The 16,951-nt window shown below is 50.8% G+C and overlaps 1 protein-coding gene across 1 annotated transcript; it reads left to right on the top strand.

Annotated features, from left to right (window-relative positions):
- Positions 1-1,635: 1,635 nt before the first annotated feature.
- On the top strand, positions 1,636-14,768 carry LOC144591823 (myelin-associated glycoprotein-like; the record flags this gene model as incomplete). Its single annotated transcript, XM_078395840.1, has 4 exons — positions 1,636-1,949; positions 2,559-2,840; positions 11,305-11,586; positions 14,652-14,768. Coding segments are annotated over 4 exons (995 nt in total), but the record flags the coding sequence as incomplete, so codon positions are not given.
- Between the last annotated feature and the right edge of the window lie 2,183 nt (positions 14,769-16,951).

Here is a 16,951-nt window from a genome sequence, read left to right as displayed (position 1 = left end):
CCCACGTTTCTCTTAGGAACGTTATTAGCCATTGGATTTATCAGTGACTGTCTTATCCTAAGGTAGACACAAAAAGGTGGAGTAACTCAGTGGGTCAGGCAGCATCACTGGTGAATGTGGACAGGTACAAGGTGTTGGAGTAACTAAGCTGGTCAGTCAGCATCTCTGGAGAATGTGGACAGGTACAAGGTGTTGGAGTAACTAAGCTGGTCAGTCAGCATCTCTGGAGAATGTGGACAGGTACAAACTGCTGGAGTAACTAAGCTGGTCAGGCAGCATCTCTGGAGAATGTGGACAGGTACAAAGTGCTGGAGTAAGTCAGCGGGTCAGGCAGTATCTCTGGAGAAAAGGAATAGGTGACATTTTGGGTCGAGACCCTTCAGATTGAGAGTCAGGGGAGAGGGAAACGAGAGGTATAGCCAGTGAAGTAGAGAGATATAGAACAAATGGATGAAAGATGTGCAAAACAATAACGGTGATAAAGGGAACAGGCAACCTGTTTATTGTTGGAAGGAACTGCAGATGCTGGTTTAAAGATCAATACAAAATGCTGGAGTAACTCAGCGGGACAGGCAGCATCACTGGATAGAAGGAATGGGTGACGTTTCGGATCGAGACCCTTCAAACTGAAGTCAGGGGTGAGGGAGATACATAGATAAGGAAGTGTGAGGTGAAAACAGGACAAAGGATGGAGATTGAGGAAAATGTACAACAGATCATTGTTAGCGGGGAGAAGGTAAAAACAGAGCAAACAGAGATAAAATGTAGTCGGAGATAGGCTCCTCGAAGAACTGGGAAGGGGGAGGGATGGAGTGAGAGAGAATACAAGGGTTACTTGAAGTCAGAGAGGTCAATGTTCATACCACTGGGCTGTGAGCTGCCTAAGTGAAATATGAGGTGCTGTTCCTCCAATTTGCGTTTGGCCTCACTCTGACAATGGAGGAGGCCCAGGACAGAAAGGTCAGTATGGGAAGGGGAAATAGTGTTTAACAACCGGGAGATCAGGTAGGTTCAGGCGGACTGAGGGAAGGTGTTCAGCGAAATGATTGGCCAGTCTATGTTTGGTCTCCTTACAGCCCTCAGTGGAGAATCCTGCCCCCATCTACCTGATCACAGGCCATCATGACATTACTGATCCCTGGCCTTTTCAACTTCCCCTGACCATTGTTCCTCCCTGTTCATGGATCATCCTTGTGAATGTCCATTTACTTGTGGGACTGGGATAGGGGTGCCAACTATAGCACTCCCAAATACGAGACAAGGAGACGTCACCGCCCCGCGCCGCACGTGACCTCACTCAGCCAGCGGCCATGTGCTCACGCTCAACCAATGGCGGCCGCCCGGGGCGGGAGGCGGGTTGCTACGCAACCTCCATTAGAGGGTGCCTGGGCCTCCGGGCCTACACTGTCCGGGCCTGCACTGTCCAGGCCTGCACTCTCCGGGCCTGCACTGTCCGGGCCTACACTGTCCGGGCCTACACTGTTCCTCGAGCCTAATACGGGACAAGGGCAGTCTTGTATGGGAAAAGCCAATTTAGCCCAAAATACGGGATGTCCCGGCTAATATGGGACAGTTGGCAACCCAAGACTGGGATTTCGATGTGAACCGATGCATCTAATGATATTTACCTAAAAGTATCCGTTTCTCTGTGTTAGCTTTCACAGATAAACCCACGATATTCCCTGCTAAAATGGTGGCAGGTCAGCCTGTGAACGTGACCTGCTCCTTCAACATCGCGTGTAATGGAACGACACCCAACTTAACCTGGGTCACCCCTGCTGATATACCATCGTCAGCCTCACACAGCAAAACTCAGCGGGATGACACGCTGACATATACTTCTGTTCTGTCCCTGACCCCAGCGCCCAAACATCACGGGCAAGACCTCACCTGCAAAGTCAGTTACCCAACTGTCTCATCCGAGCAGAAACTCACACTGACTGTGCAATGTAAGTATGGAGATCGTTTATTGTGCAGGAACAGCAATCTATTCGCAGTGCTGGTACATAAGGTCATAGATGATAGGAGCAGAATTAGACCATACGGCCCATCAAGTAATTTGTGGGTGGCACGGTGGCACAGCAGTAGAGTTGCTGCTACTTACAGCGAATGCAGCGTCAGGGACCCAGGTTCGATCCCGACTGCGGGTGCTGTCTGTACGGAGTTTGTACGTTCTACCTGCGACCTGCGACCTGCTTGGGTTTTCTCCGAGATCTTCGGTTTCCTCCCACACTCGAAAGACGTGAAGGTTTGTAGGTTAATTGGCTTGGTAAATGTAAAAATTGTCCCCAGTTTGTGTAGGATAGTGGATAGGATATTGTGTAGGATATGCGGGGATCGCTGGTCGGCGCGGACTCGGTGGGCTGAAGGGCCTGTTTCCGCGCTGTATCTCGAAACTAAACAAAGAACTAGTGTGTGAACGGGTGAGCGATGGTCAGCGTGGACATGGTGGGCCGAAGAGCCCGTTTCCGCGCTGTATCTCAAGACTGAAGTCTTTCATAATCCAAGGATCATTGAAAGTGCCGCAAAACTGGTTGCTAAATTTTATCTTTTTGCAGATGCCCCCCATTATCTCTCCATCACTTCCCCCAACAACATGAACAGTTCCTGGGTCAGTGTGAAGGAAGGAAACTCTGCAGCGATCCTCTGCTCCGTCCAGAGTTTACCAGCATCTAACCTGACGTGGCGACATCTCGGTGCCACGCTGAACACAACACGTTCCAGCAACGAGCTGTGGATGGAGTTCCCTCAGCTGGCACCGCGGGACGCTGGGGTCTATCAGTGTGTGGCACAGAATGAACACGGGACAAGAGAGAGGGATGTGACCCTCACTGTAGAATGTGAGTACACACACACTGACACAACTCTATAACGACAGATGGATTATTGGGCCATCACAGATGATGGAGTTACACATACACACACACACACACACACACACACACGCACACGCACACGTACACGCACACGCACACGCACACACACACACACACACACTCTCACACGCACACACACACACACTCACTCTCTCACACACGCACACACACACACACACTCACTCTCTCACACACGCACACACACACACACACTCACTCTCTCACACACACACACACACACACACTCTCCCTCTCTCTAAACTCTAAGCAGAGTATTACCTGAATGGTGGCCAATTAGGAAAAGGGGAGATGCAACGTGACCTGGGTGTCATGGTGCATCAGTCATTGAAAGCAAGCATGCAGGTGCAGCAGGCAGTGAAGAAAGCGAATGGTATGTTGGCATTCATAGCAAGAGGATTTGAGTATAGGAGCAGGGAGGTACTGCTGCAGTTGTACAGGGCCTTGGTGAGACCGCACCTGGAGTATTGTGTACAGTTTTGGTCTCCTAATCTGAGGAAAGACATTCTAGCCTTGGAGGGAGTACAGAGAAGGTTCACCAGATTCATCCCTGGAATGGCAGGACTTTCATATGAAGAAAGACTGGATAGACTAGGCTTATACTCGCTGGAATTTAGAAGACTGAGGGGGGATCTTATTGAAACATATAAAATTCTTAAGGGGTTGGAGAGGCTAGATGCGGGAAGATTGTTCCCGATGTTGGGGAAGTTCAGAACCAGGGGTCACAGCTTAAGGATAAGGGGGAAGTCTTTTAGGACCGAGATGTGAACGTTTTTTTTCACACAGAGAGTGGTGAATCTGTGGAATTCTCTGCCACAGAAGGTAGTTGAGGCCAGTTCATTAGCTATATTTAAGAGGGATTTAGATGGCCCTTGTGGCTAAAGGGATCAGGGGGTATGGAGAGAAGGCAGGTACAGGCTACTGAGTTGGATGATCAGCCATGATCATATTGAATGGCGGTGCGTACAGGCTCGAAGGGCCGAATGGCCTACTCCTGCACCTATTTTCTATGTTTCTCACTCACACACACACACACACACACACACACACACACACACACACACACACACACACACACACTCTCTCCCCCTCTCTCTCTCTCACACACACACACACACCCACACTCTCCTCTCTCACACACACACACTCACCCTCTCACTCACCCTCTCACACACACTCTCTCACACACACTCTCCCTTTCTCTCACACACACTCACTCTCTCTGTCACATACACACTCACTCTCACTCACACACTCTCACACTCACTCTCTCCCCCTCTCTCACATAGACACACACACACTCTCACACTCACTCGCTCTCCCCCTCTCACACACACACACTCATTCCCACACACTCTCACACACTCACTCCCTCTCCCTCTCTCTCACACACACTGTCTCACTCACTCTCTCTCACACACACACACACTCACTCTCCCTCTCACACTCACTCAAACACACACCCTCTCTCTCACACACACACTCTCTCACTCACACACACTCACTCACACACACTCGCTCACACACACTCACTCACACACCTACACTCTCACACACCTACACTCTCACACACACTCTGACACACACTCTCACACACACACTCTCACACACACTCACTCACACACATACACCCTCTCTCTCACGCTCACTCACATACACACTCACTCTCCCTCTCTCTCACACACACACATTCTTAGTTTATAGATACACATCGCGGAAACAGGCCCTTCCACCCACCGAGCCCGCGCCAACCAGCGATCCCCGCACACTAACACCATCCCACACACGCTAGGGATAATTTTTACATTTACCAAGCCAATTAACCTACAAACGTGTACATCTTTGGAGTGTGAGAGGAAACTGAAGATCTCAGAGAAAACCCACGTAGGTTACGGGGAGAACGTACAGACAGCACCCGTGGTCAGGATCGAACCTGGGTCTCCGGCGCTACAAGCACTGTAAGGCAGCAACTCTACCGCTGCACCACTGTGCCGCCCCATGTTACCTGTCCAAATGGTTCTGAAATGTTGCGGTAGTCCCAGCCTCAACTACCTCCTCCGGCAGCTCATTCCGTACACCCACCACCCTCTGCGTGAAAAAAGTTACCCTTCAGGTTCCTATTAAATCTTCTCTTCCGCTCTCATCTTAAACCTATGTCCTCCGGTCCTCGATTCACCTACTCTGGGCAAGAGGCTCTGTGCGTCTACCCGATCCATTCCTTTCATGATTTTGTACACCTCTATAAGATCTCCCCTCATCCTCCTGCGCTCCAGGGAATAGAATCCGAGCCTGTTCAACCTCTCCCTATTGTCTGAAGAAGGGTCTCGACCCGAAATGTCACCATTCCTTCTCTCCAGAGATGCTGCCTGTCCCGCTAAGTTACTCCAGCTTTTTGTGTCTACACGATTACAATAGTGCCGTCCACAGTGTACGCATACAAGATAAGGGAATAACGTTGAGTGCAAGAAAAAGCCAGTAAAGTCCGATCAAAGATAGTAAAATAGTAGTTCAGGACTGCTCTCTGGGTAGTGGTAGGATCATTCAGTTGCCTGTTAACAGCTGGGAAAGAAACTGTCCCTGAATCTGGAGGTGTGCGTTTTCAAATTTCTGTACCTCTTGCCTGATGGGAGAGGGGAGAAGAGGGAGTGACCGGGGGTGAGACTGGTCCTTGATTATGCAGCTGGCCTTGCCAAGGCAGCGTGAGGTGTAGATGGAGTCAACCGGCCAACATGCCCCATCTACACTAGTCCCATCTGCCCGCGTTTGGCCCATATCCCTCCAAACCTGTCCTATCCATGTACCTGTCCAAATGTTCCTTAAACGTTGGGATAGTCCCAGACTCAACCACCTCCTCCGGCAGCTCGTTCCATACACCCACCAACCTCTGTGTGGAAAAAAGTAACCCATCAGGTTCCATTAAATCTTTTCACCTTCAGTCTCTGTCCTCTGGTCCTCGATTCCCCTACTCTGGGCAAGAATCTCTGTACGTCTACCCGATCAATTCCCTCCATGATTTTGTACAGCTCTGTAAGATCACCCCTCATCCTCCTGCACTCCAAGGAATAGAATCCCAGCCTGCCCAGAAAGACTGGGCTTGTATTCACTGGAGTTTAGAAGGATGAGAGGGGATCTTATAGAGACGTATAAAATTATGAAAGGACTGGACAAGCTAGATGCAAGAAAAATGTTCCCAATGTTGGGGTCCAGAACCAGGGGCCACACACACACAGTCTAAGAATAAAAGGGAGGTCATTTAAAACTGAGGTGAGAAGAAACTTTTCCACCCAGAGAGTTGTGAATTTGTGGAATTCTCTGCCACAGAGGGCAGTGGAGGCCAAATCACTGGATGGATTTAAGAGAGAGTTGGATAGAGCTCTAGGGGCTAGTGGAATCAAGGGATATGGGGAGAAGGCAGGCACAGGTTACTGATTGTGGATGATCAGCTGTGATCACAATGAATGGCGGTGCTGGCTCAAAGGGCCAAATGGCCTCCTGCACCTATTTTCTATGTTTCTATGCCCCAACCTCTCCCTGTAGCTCAGGCTTTCAATCCTGGAAGACAAGGGAAGGTGACGGTTCAGGTGACGGACGTCTTTTATTTACTGTCGTCCTCATGATTATCATTGCCTGTATAGCTCGTTATCACCTACCCCAGAGCCAACAATGGACCATTGTGCGCTCCACATTTTACCTGATCAACGTTGCTTTCGCATATCTTTCATTCATTTGTGCCGTCTATATCTCTCATTTCCCAGTCCCCGGCTCTCAGTTTGAAGAAGGGTCTCGACCCGAAACGCCACCTATTCCTTTTCTCCGGAGACCCTGACTGACCCGCTGGGTTACTCCAGCACTTTGTACCTGTCCACGTTCTCCAGAGACGCTGACTGACCCGCTGAGTTACTCCAGCACTTTGTACCTGTCCACGTTCTCCAGAGACGCTGACTGACCCGCTGAGATACTCCAGCACTTTGTACCTGTCCACGTTCTCCAGAGACGCTGACTGACCCGCTGAGTTACTCCAGCACTTTGTACCTGTCCACGTTCTCCAGAGACGCTGACTGACCCGTTGAGTTACTCCAGCACTTTGTACCTGTCCACGTTCTCCAGAGACGCTGACTGACCCGCTGAGATACTCCAGCACTTTGTACCTGTCCACGTTCTCCAGAGACGCTGACTGACCCGTTGAGTTACTGCAGCACTTTGTACTCAGCCCATCTGGCCAATCGATCAAGATCCTGCTGCAATCTTTCACAAGATTGCAGTTCTGCCACATCCTGCTCCCTCTCTGTGATGCCTCCTGCTCTCCGATCTGACATTCATTGTTCTTTATCTCTCTACACCATCGTCTTTATCTCTCGTTTACCTTCTCCCTCACCAGTCTAAAGAAGGGCCTCGACCCGAAACGTCCTCTGGTCCTCGATTCCCCTACTCTGGGCAAGAGTTTAATACAGAGAAATGTGAGGTGTTGCATTTTGGGACGTCTAACAAGAGCAGGACTTACACAGTGAATGTTAGGCCTCTGGGGAGCGTTGTGGAGCAGAGGGATCTAGGAGTGCAGGTGCGTGGTTCCTTGAAGGTCAAGTTGCAGGTAGATAAGGTGGTCACAAAGGCTTTTGTCACATTGGCCTTCATCAGTCAGAGTATCGAGTAGAGAAGTTGGCAGATCATGTTGCAGTTGTACAAGACGTTGGTGAGATCGCATTTAGAATATTTTGTAAAGTTCTGGGCACCATGTTGTAGGAAAGATATTGTCAAGCTTGAAAGGGTTCAGAGAATATTTACGAGGATGTTGCCAGGACTAGAAGGTGTGAGCTATAGGGAGTGGTTGAGTCGGCTGGGTCACTATTCCTTGGAGCGCTGGAGGATGAGGGGGGATCTTATAGAGGCATATAAGATCACGAGGGGAATAGATCGGGTAGATGCACAGAGTCTCTTGCCGAGAGTAGGGGAATCGTGGACCAGAGGACATAGATACAAGGTGAAGGGGAAAAGATTGAATAAGAATCTGAGGGGTGACTTTTTCATACAAAGGGTAGTTGGTGTATTGAACAAGCTGCCAGAGGATGTAGTTGAGGCAGGGACTATCCCAACGTTTAAGAAACAGTTGGACAGGTACATGGATAGGACAGGTTTGGAGGGATATGGGCCAATGCGGGCAGGTGGGACAAGTGCAGATGGGGCCTGTTGGCTGGTGTGGGCAAAAGGGCCTGTTTCCACACTATCACCCTAAGACTCTAACTCTCGTCAGAAAGAGGAGAACTTCCTCAAACTAGACATACCTTGCGGAGATTTCACAGTGGAGCAGACGAAATGTGTAGGAAGGAACTGCAGACGCTGGTTTAAACCGAAGATAGACACAAAATGCTGGAGTAACTCAGCGGGTCAGGCAGCATCTCTGCAGAACGTGGACAGGTACAAAGTGCCGGAGTAACTCAGGGGGTCAGGCAGCATCTCCGCAGAACCTGGACAGGTACAAAGTGCCGGAGTAACTCAGTGGATCGGGCAGCATCTTTGGAGAGAAGGAATGGGTGACGTTTCGGGTCGAGACCCTTCGTCAGACTGGTTACATTTGTATTTCAATCGAGCCATTTACAGTGTATTGATACATAATAAGGGAATAACGTTTAGTGCAAGGTAAAGCCAGCAAAGTCCAATCAAGGATAGTCCGAGGGTCACCAATGAGGTGGATAGTAGTTCAGGACAGCTCTCTGGTTGTGGTAGGATGGTTCAAAGTGTTCAAGGTTTATAGACACAAAGTGCTGGAGTAACTCAGTGGGACAGATAGCTTCTCTGGGGAATGTAGACAGGTACAAAGTGCTGGAGTAACTCAGCGGGTCAGGCAGCATCTCTGTGGAGAACATGGACAGGTACAAAGTGCTGGAGTAACTCAGCGGGTCAGACAGCATCTCTGGAGAACGTGGACAGGTACATAGTGCTGGAGTAACTCAGTGGGCCAGGCAGCATCTGTGGAGAGAAGGAATGGGTGACTTTTAGAAACATTGAAACATGGAAAATAGGTGCAGGAGGAGGCCATTTGGCACTTTGAGCCAGCACCGCCATTCATTGTGATCATGGCTGATCATCAACAATCAGTAACCTGTGTCTGCTTTCTCCCCATATGCCTTGATTCCACTAGCCCCTAGAGCTCTATCGTAAGGGCCTGTCCCACTTAGGCGATTTTAAGGCGACTGCCGGTGACTAGGCTGTCGCCGACAGTTCGCCAGGGTGTCGCGTGCATGATCGTGAGGAGTCTTCCAAGAATCGTAGTGGATCTCAGCGCGTCGCTTGGAAATCATCCAGAGTGAAATTTCTCGGCCACAGCTGGCTTGTCGCCAGGTACCGTTGCTTATTGCGGGCGCTGTCGCATGCTGTCCCCAGGTTTGCTAGTTTCTCCTAGATGCATTTAGAAGCACATAATATTAAAATCATTTCAAGTAAAGTCATTTCAAGATACCATAAAATACTTGTGTTTATCCAATTTATTTACTGTCAGAACATTTGACAGGTAGATTGGAGACGACAGTTTCACGGTCAGGTAAGCGTGGGAATTTTCGCAATGTTTATGGCCATCAGCGATCACATTTAAAGTAGGCTCCCAACCCAGATATGCAACCCAGAAACCAGATATGCATCTCCCGTACATTTTCAAAGAATGCTCACACACTTTTCACAAAAATCCATGTAACCACTTTTAAAATTAAATTTCTTAATACCTCCATTAGTAAACTGGAAGTCAATCCAGTTTATGTCTTGTCACCGTGAAGCTTGGTTTTTAAGTAACCCATACAAGATATTATAGTTGAAAACTCTCAAATACTTACCGACTTGTCAGTGATTTCAGCGAAAATTAGGACACCGGAGAAGCATTAACAGCGTGGGAATTTCGCGATGTTTCCAAAGACGGTGTAATCTCGACCTGACTCAGCATTGTCGTGGTCATTGACGTCGGATAAAATAAAATTTTGGCGTTCTGCTACGACTTTGACAGTCGCCTAAAACATTGCCTAAGTGGGACATGCCCTTAACTCTCTTTTAAATTAATCCAGTGAATTGGCCTCCACTGCCTTCTGTGGCAGAGAATTCCACAAATTTCAGGGTGAAGAAAGTTTTTTCTCACCTTAGTTTTAAATGGCCACCCCTTTGTTCTTAGACTTTGTGGCCCCTGGTTCTGGACTCCCCCAACATTGGGAACATTTTTCCTGCATCTAGCTGGTCCAGTCCTTTTATAATTTTATACGTCTCCATATGATACATAGAAACATAGAAAATAGGTGCCATTTGGCCCTCCGAGCCTGCACTGCCATTCAATATGATCATGGCTGATCATCCAGCTCAGTAACCTGTACCTGCCTTCTCTCCATACCCCCTGATCCCTTTAGTCACAAGGGCCACATCTAGCTCCCTCTTAAATATAGCCAATGAACTGGCCTCAACTACCTTCTTTGGCAGAGAATTCCACAGACTCACCACTCTCTGTGTGAAGAAACGTTTTCTCATCTCGGTCCCAAAAGACTTCCCCCTTATCCTTAAACTGTGACCCCTTGTTTTGGACTTCCCCAACATCGGGAACAATCTTCCCGCATCTAGCCTCTCAAACCCCTTAAGAATTTTATATGCTTCTATAAGATCCCCCCTCAGTCTTCTAAATTCCAGCGAGTATAAGCCTAGTCTATCCAGTCTTTCTTCATATGAAAGTCCTGCCATCCCAGGGATCAATCTGGTGAACCTTCTCTGTACTCCCTCTAAGGCTAGAATGTCTTTCCTCAGATTAGGAGACCAAAACTGTACACAATACTCCAGGTGCGGTCTCACCAAGGCCCTGTACAACTGCAGCAGAACCTCCCTGCTCCTATACTCAAATCCTCTTGCTATGAATGCTAACATACCATTCGCTTTCTTTACTGCCTGCTGCACCTGCATGCTTGCTTTCAATGACTGGTGCACCATGACACCCAGGTCACGTTGCATCTCCCCTTTTCCTAATTGGCCACCATTCAGGTAATACTCTGCTTTCCTGTTCTTGCCGCCAAAGTGGATAACCTCACATTTATCCACATTATATTGCATCTGCCATGCATTTGCCCACTCGCCTAATCCTTCTCATCCTTCTAAATTCCAGTGAATACAAGCCCAGTCTTTCCAATCTTTCCTCATATGACAGTCCCGCCAACCCGGGGATTACCCTGGTGAACCTATGCTCCACTCCCTCAATAGCAAGAAATGTCCTTCCTCAAATTAGGAGACCAAAACTGCGCACAATACTCCAGATGTGGTCACACCAGGGCCCTATAAAGGTCAAGACCCTTCTTCAGACTTGTTACATTCGTCCTTCATCTTTTCTCTCCATATTCTCCTGGTTGGCATGTGGAATTCTGCCATGTTAACTCAAGTTTAAACCGTTCGCCTTTAGACGCGCCGCAGAATCTCTCCATCACTTCCCCCAGCAACGTGAACAATTACGGGGTCAGTGTAAAGGAAGGAAACTCTGCAGCGATCCTATGCTCCGTCCAGAGTTTCCCAGCGTCCAACCTGACCTGGCGACATCTCGGTGTCACGCTGAGCACAACACGTTCCAGCAACGAGCTGTGGTTGAAAATCCTTCGGGTGACACCGCGGGACGCTGGGGACTATCAGTGTGTGGCGGAGAATGAACACGGGACAGGGGAGGGGACTGTGATCCTCGTCGTAGAATGTGAGTAGACACACGGTCATGTCTCTCTGAACATCAATGAGCAGTTAGTGGAATATATCATGTATTGCAGGGACATTATTGTACATCTGCCTCTCTCCCACACTCTCTCTCCTATTGTAAGATGAAGAGGCTTAAATAATACTGGACTAAGTGGACCCGTTGGGCCCATTCCTCACAGAGGGGGAACAGGGAAAGGGAGAGGGTGTCACTGAGTGAGCCGTGGACCCAAAACCTCTCCTGTATTGGTGTAGCACTCTCAACCCCCCCCCCCCCACTCAATCCCCCTTAACCCCCCTCCTCCTCTCACAGACCCACTCCATCCCCTCTACCCCACCCCCACTTTCCCCTCCCCTGCCCCCATCCCCATTCCCCCCAGCCCTGCCTCCACCCTATTCCCCCCTCCTCACCGCTATTCACCCCTCCCCTCACCTCCACTCGGCCCCCCCTCCTCCCCCCACACCCACTTTCCCTGCCCGCACCCCACTGTCGCCCCCATCCCAATCATCCCTCCTCCCCACCCACTCTCCCCCACCCCCACTCTGCCCTCCTCCCTAGCCCCACTCTGCCCTCCTCCCCAGCCCCACTCTGCCCTCCTCCCCAGCCCCACTCTGCCCTCCTCCCCAGCCCTAATCTCCCCCTTCCCCCTCACCCCCACCCCCACTCTCTCCTCCCACCCTCCCCCTCCCCCCCACTCTCTCCTCCCCCACCCCCACTCTGCCCTCCTCCCCAGCCCCACTCTGCCCTCCTCCCAGCCCCACTCTGCCCTCCTCCCCAGCCCTACTCTCCCCCTCCCCCCTCACCCCCACCCCCACTCTCTCCTCCCACCCTCCCCCTCCCCCCCACTCTCTCCTCCCCTACCCCCACTCTGCCCTCCTCCCCAGCCCCACTCTGCCCTCCTCCCTAGCCCCACTCTGCCCTCCTCCCCAGCCCCACTCTCCCCCTCCCCCTCACCCTCACCCCCACCCCCACTCTCTCCTCCCCCCCTCCCCCTCCCCCCCACCTCTCTCCTCCCCTACCCCCACTCTCACTTTCCCCCACCCACCTTTCCCCACAACCCCCCTTTCCCCCATTCTCTCCTCCTCCAGCCCCATTCTCACTGTCGCCCACCCCCCCTTTCCTCACCACCCGCCCTCTTTCCTCCTCCACTCTCTCCTTCCCCACCCCCTCCTCCCCCAGTCTCTCCTCCCCCCACCCTCACCCCCCTCCTACCCCCACCCTTCCCTCCACCCACTCGGCCCCCACGTCCACTCCCCTCCATGGAGCTGTTGGCGGCGAAAGCCATTTACCGAGCGTACAGGGAGGAGGAGGGAGTGCCGGACTACTCGAGGCTAGCAGAATCAAGGCGAATGGGGATAAGTTGGGCACAGGTTACTGATTGTGGATGATCTGCCATGATCACAATGAATGGCGGTGCTGGCTCGAAGGGCCAAATGGCTTCCTCCTGCACCTATTTTCTATGTTTCTATAAAGGAACAGCAGGAAGTGAAGAAAGCTAATGGCATGTTGACCTTCATAACGAGAGAATTTCAGTATAGGTTCTTCTGCAGTTGTATAGGGCCCTGGTAAGACCGGACCTGGAGTATTGTGTACAGCTTTGGTATCCTAATTTGAGGAAGGACATCCTTGTAATTGAGGCAGTGCAGCGTAGGTTCACGAGATTGATCCCTGGGATGGCGGGACTGTCATATGAGGATAGATTGAAAAGACTAGGCTTGTATTCACTGGTTTAGAAGGATGAGAGGGGACCTTATAGAGACATAAAATTATAAAATGACTGCACAAGCTAGATGCAGGAAAAATGTTCCCAATGTTTTGGGAGTCCAGAACCCGGGGCCACTGTCTTAGAATAAAGGGGAGGCCATTTAAAACTGAGGTGAGAAGGAACAGTTTTACCCAGAGAGTTGTAAATTTGTGGAATTCTCTGCCACAGAGGGCAGTGGAGGCCAAATCACTGGATGGATTTAAGAGAGAGTTAGATAGAGCTCTGGGGGCTAGTGGAATCAAAGGATATGGGGAGAAGGCAGGCACGGGTTACTGATTGTGGATGATCAGACATGATCACAATGAATGGCGAGCTGGCTTGAAGGGCTGAATGGCCTCCTCCTGCACCTATTTTTATGTTTCTATGTTCTAGGCCATTGTTAGTTGTTTGTTGGGTGAAAATGAGAAGCTTGTGCGACTTGGGTGGGAGAGGGATAGAGAGAGAGAGGGAAAGCCGGGGCTACCTGAGGTGAGAGAAATCAATATTCATACCACTGGGCTGTACGCTGCCCAAGTGAAATTATGAGATGCTGCTCCTCCAATTTGCATTTTGCCTGTTCAGTTTTAGTCACCCTGCTACAGGAAAGACGTCATTAAGCTGGAAAGAGTGCAGAGAAGATTTTCTCTGGAGCACAGGAGACTGAGGGGTGGGTGATCTTAGAGAGGAGAATTAGGATAGGGTGATCGCGAACTAGAAGGTAGAAGGGAATAAATTAATAGGAACCTGAGGGGCAACTTTTTAACAGAAAGGGTGGTTGGTATCTGGGAATGAACTGCCAGAGGATGTAGTTGAAGTTGTTCAATAACAACATTTGGACAGGTACATGGATAGGAAAGGTTCAGAGATAAATGGACCAAATGGGACTTGCTTAGATGAGATGTGCCGAAGGGCCTGTTTCCGTGCTGTGCCACTGCACGACTCTGAAACAATGAAGGGTTAGGATGGAGTGAATGTGGGCAGAGTGTGAGGAAGAGCAGAACTGGAGGCCATCAGCAGTAAACAGCCGTTGGGACCTCAGAGGGACATGGCTTTGCTCAGGGAGAGGTGAGTGGTGGACTCACTGCTCTCGGTGCGGGTTGAGGGCACAGTAGAAGTAGATTTAGAGGGAGGTGGGACATTCTGAGAGATGAGGAAAGTAGGGACAGCAGGACAAGATGGGCCGAATGGCCTGTTATGTAATTCCAGTGTAATCCAATGGAGAGCTGCATGCTGGAGAATCTCTTTCGCTGCTTGGTCTGGGGTTAAGTTGTGGTGTCTGTGTCTCGGAGCTGGGCTTTCACCGACTCCTTTCTCCACCCCTCAGTATGTGGCTGTGACAGGACTGGGAAATACGTCGTGGCCGTGATTGTTCTTGCCGTCGTCCTTGGTGTCGTCATCACCGCCGCAATCTTCTGGGCAGCGCGATGTCGTGGCAAACGAGGTGAGAGACGATCTGGAAAATGTCCGAATGTCTTCACTGGCATTTACTCATGAGAGAGAGAGAGAGAGAGAGGGAGGGGAGGTACCCACTGCGTCAGCCTGAAATCAGGGCCCTCTCCAACTAGGGGTGCCAACTATCTCACTCCCAAATAAGGGACAAGGTGACGTCACCGCCCCGCGCCACGCGTGACCTCACCCAGCCAGTGGCCACGTGCTCCCGCTCCATCAATAGCGGCCGTCCGTGACGGAAGGCGGGTTGCTATGGAACCATCGTTAGGTGGCGCCTGGGCCTCCGGACCTACACTGTCCGGACCTATAGCGGCCCAGGCGCCTACACTGTCCGGGCCTACACTGTCCGGGCCTACACTGTCCGGACCTACACTGTCCAGACCTATAGCGGCCCAGGCGCCTACACTGTCCGGGCCTACACTGTCCAGGCATACAGTGTCCGGGCCTACACTGTCCAGGCATACAGTGTCCGGGCCTACAGCGTCCGGGCCTACAGCGTCCGGGCCTACAGTTTCCGGGCCTACAGCGCCCCCCGGTCCTAACACGGGACAAGGGCGGTCCCGTACGGGACAAACCAATTTTGCCCAAAATACGGGATGTCCCTGCTAATACAGGACAGTTGGCAACCCTACACATAACCCCCCTCCCCATTGCTACCACTGTGTTTGGAAGAAGGGCAGCACAGATTGCCCAAGTATCCTGGAGCTGATATTTATACCTCATCCACATCAGCATAAACAACATCATCCGGGAACAATCTCAGTGCTGCCCACAATCCCATTCACTCTCATTGTCCACAAGCCCCATGGGCACAAACCCATCCCCATTCACTCCACACTCCCCATGGTAACAAACCCATCCCCATTCACTCCACACTCCCCACAAACGCAAACCCATCCCCATTCACTCCACACTCCCCATGGTAACAAACCCATCCCCATTCACTCCACACTCCCCAAGGTAACAAACCCATCCCCATTCACTCCACACTTCCCATGGTAACAAACCCATCCCCATTCATTCCACACTTCCCACAAACGCAAACCCATCCCCATTCCCTCCCTCCACACTCCCCATGGACACAAACCCCTCCCCATTCACTCCCCACTCCCCATGGACTGAAAATGCCACCCCATTCCCTCTCACTATCCACACTCCCAAGGGACCCATCTCCTCCCCATTCCCTCCCACTACACTGCACATGGACTGAAACTCTCTCCCGCTCCCCACACTCCCAATGGACCCAACCTCCTTCCCATTCCCTCCCACCACCCACAACTTCCCATTCTCTCCCTCTGCCCACACACTCCACAGACCCGAACCCTTCCCTATTCCCTCCCCCACACTCCCCAAGCACCGGCGGTCACGGTGGCTTAGCGGTAGAGTTGCTGCCTTACAGCGAATGCAGCGCCGGAGACCCGGGTTCAATCCCAACTGTAGGTGCTCTCTGTGCGGAGTTTGTATGTTCTCCCCGTGACCTGCGTGGGTTCGCTCCGTGATCTTCGGTTTCTTCCCACACTCCAAAGACGTGCAGGTTTGTAGGTAAATTGGTTTGGTAAATGTAAAAATTTGTCACTAGTGTGTATAGGATAGTGTTAATGTGTGGGGATCGCTGGTCGTTAATGGACCCGATGGGCCGAAGGGCCTGTTTCTGCGCTGTATCTCTAAACTAAACCCAAACTCCTCCCCAAACTCTAGCCACTGCTCATCAAACCAAACTCATCAGGAATTTTCTCACTCTGAATAATTACAGTGGGAGAAAAGGTGAATACGGTCATGTGATAGGAGTAGAAATAGGCCATTTGGCCCATCAAGTCTACTCTGCCATTCAATCATGGCTGATCTATCCCTCCTAACCCCATTTTCCTGCCTTCTCCCCGTAACCTCTGACACCCGCACTGATCAATGGGAAAAGACATGGAAAGGAGGAGAAATAGGGAAATGGAAGGTGTGTGTCAGAGAATTAATGTGGGAGGGAGGGAGGGGATGAGGGAGGGAGGGAGGGAGGGATTGAGGCGCGATGGTGTGAAAGAGGTTGAATGAGGAAGATGGATACGGGGAAAGAATAATGAAAGGAATGAGGAAGAGTGAGAGGGAGAGAGAAGGATGAATGAAGGAATTCCAGAAGAAAGAGAGATCGGAGACAGGCAAAGAGGAAAGTGAGCGGTCTGAATG

This window comes from Rhinoraja longicauda, unplaced genomic scaffold (assembly GCF_053455715.1).
Source record: "Rhinoraja longicauda isolate Sanriku21f unplaced genomic scaffold, sRhiLon1.1 Scf002124, whole genome shotgun sequence".
Classification (NCBI taxonomy): domain Eukaryota; kingdom Metazoa; phylum Chordata; class Chondrichthyes; order Rajiformes; family Arhynchobatidae; genus Rhinoraja; species Rhinoraja longicauda.
Note: the sequence above shows the minus strand (reverse complement) of the source record. Positions and strands in the feature narration are given on the sequence as shown.